At 63.1% G+C, this 960-nt stretch overlaps 2 protein-coding genes across 2 annotated transcripts; both read right to left on the bottom strand.

The window, feature by feature from the left end:
- Positions 1-97: 97 nt before the first annotated feature.
- Positions 98-336, bottom strand: NGA_0387900 (protoporphyrinogen oxidase; the record flags this gene model as incomplete). Its single annotated transcript, XM_005854691.1, has 2 exons — positions 98-121; positions 151-336. The coding sequence occupies 2 exons, from the start codon at positions 334-336 to the stop codon at positions 98-100; spliced, it is 210 nt and encodes a 69-aa protein (XP_005854753.1).
- Positions 337-540: 204 nt separating this feature from the next.
- Positions 541-948, bottom strand: NGA_0387600 (protoporphyrinogen oxidase; the record flags this gene model as incomplete). The annotated part of the gene is made up of 1 exon (XM_005854688.1): positions 541-948. One exon carries the CDS (start codon positions 946-948, stop codon positions 541-543), a length of 408 nt encoding a protein of 135 aa, XP_005854750.1.
- Positions 949-960: the final 12 nt, after the last annotated feature.

Here is a 960-nt window from a genome sequence, read left to right as displayed (position 1 = left end):
AGGGGGAGACGAAGGCGGGGAAGAGGGCACTGCCACGGGGCCGGGCGCAAGGGCCGAAGGAGGGGAAGGAGGGACTGAGGTTTGCGGTGCCGGAGCCTTAGCAGCCAAGTAGCTCTGAATCCTGCCCGCTTCCTCCATCCCGTAGGTCACGCAGTCCCCAAACGCCACGCCTGTTCGGTAATTCCCCCCCAAAAAGAGACCCGGATGTTTCTTGACCCCTGCCTCCACGCTCGCGAGGATGTCCAGGTGGCCCTTGTTGTACTGCGGGATGGCGGTGGGCCACAGCCGCACGCCCAGGATCTGGGAGTAGGGGGAGAGGAATCGGTCAGCGGTCATTTTCCATGGGGAGAGCCAACGAAGCCCGCCTTTGCCAGGAGTGCTTCGCCGCTGCAGTGGCGGCAGGGCCCTCGAGCGGGCTGGGAGGGCTCGAGTCCCCGCACTGCCGTGCTGATCAGACCCCCAACCAAGCATCCATGCCGGCGGTGGCACGGATCGAGCGCAGTCAGGCCTTTGCCGATACCACGGATTTCGCTCCCTTCCCTATTCCATCCTCACCAGCTCCGGACACGCACACCGAGGCGGGGCACGAGAAACACCACCTACCTTGGGCGCCGGGGCGTCGGGCTTGAGCAAGACCTTCTTGATATCCCTGTCTACCTCCTTGACGATCTGCTGGCTGCTCAGCTCCGCGATACCCGGATCTTGGGCCCCTCCGATGTAGGAAAGCAGCATGTTGTAGTCGGGGGGGGCCCGGCCCGGGAAGAGGGAGGACGACCAGATGGTCCCTGAAGGGGAGGGGAAAGGGACGGACAAAGAGGGGAAGTGGGTTGAGAGGGTGCTGGAGACGCTGAGGGTCTTCCACTTCCGCGGGAGCGCTTCCACCCAACTGCCTCCCTCAGCATGGACAACAGTTGGCGTGAAAGTGACGGAGAATTCAAGGCTTTCCATTACATTTTCCTA

Source organism: Nannochloropsis gaditana (genome assembly GCF_000240725.1).
Source record: "Nannochloropsis gaditana CCMP526 unplaced genomic scaffold scaffold417, whole genome shotgun sequence".
Classification (NCBI taxonomy): domain Eukaryota; class Eustigmatophyceae; order Eustigmatales; family Monodopsidaceae; genus Microchloropsis; species Microchloropsis gaditana.
The sequence above is the reverse complement of the archived record's forward strand: the minus strand, read 5'-3'. Positions and strand labels throughout refer to the sequence as shown.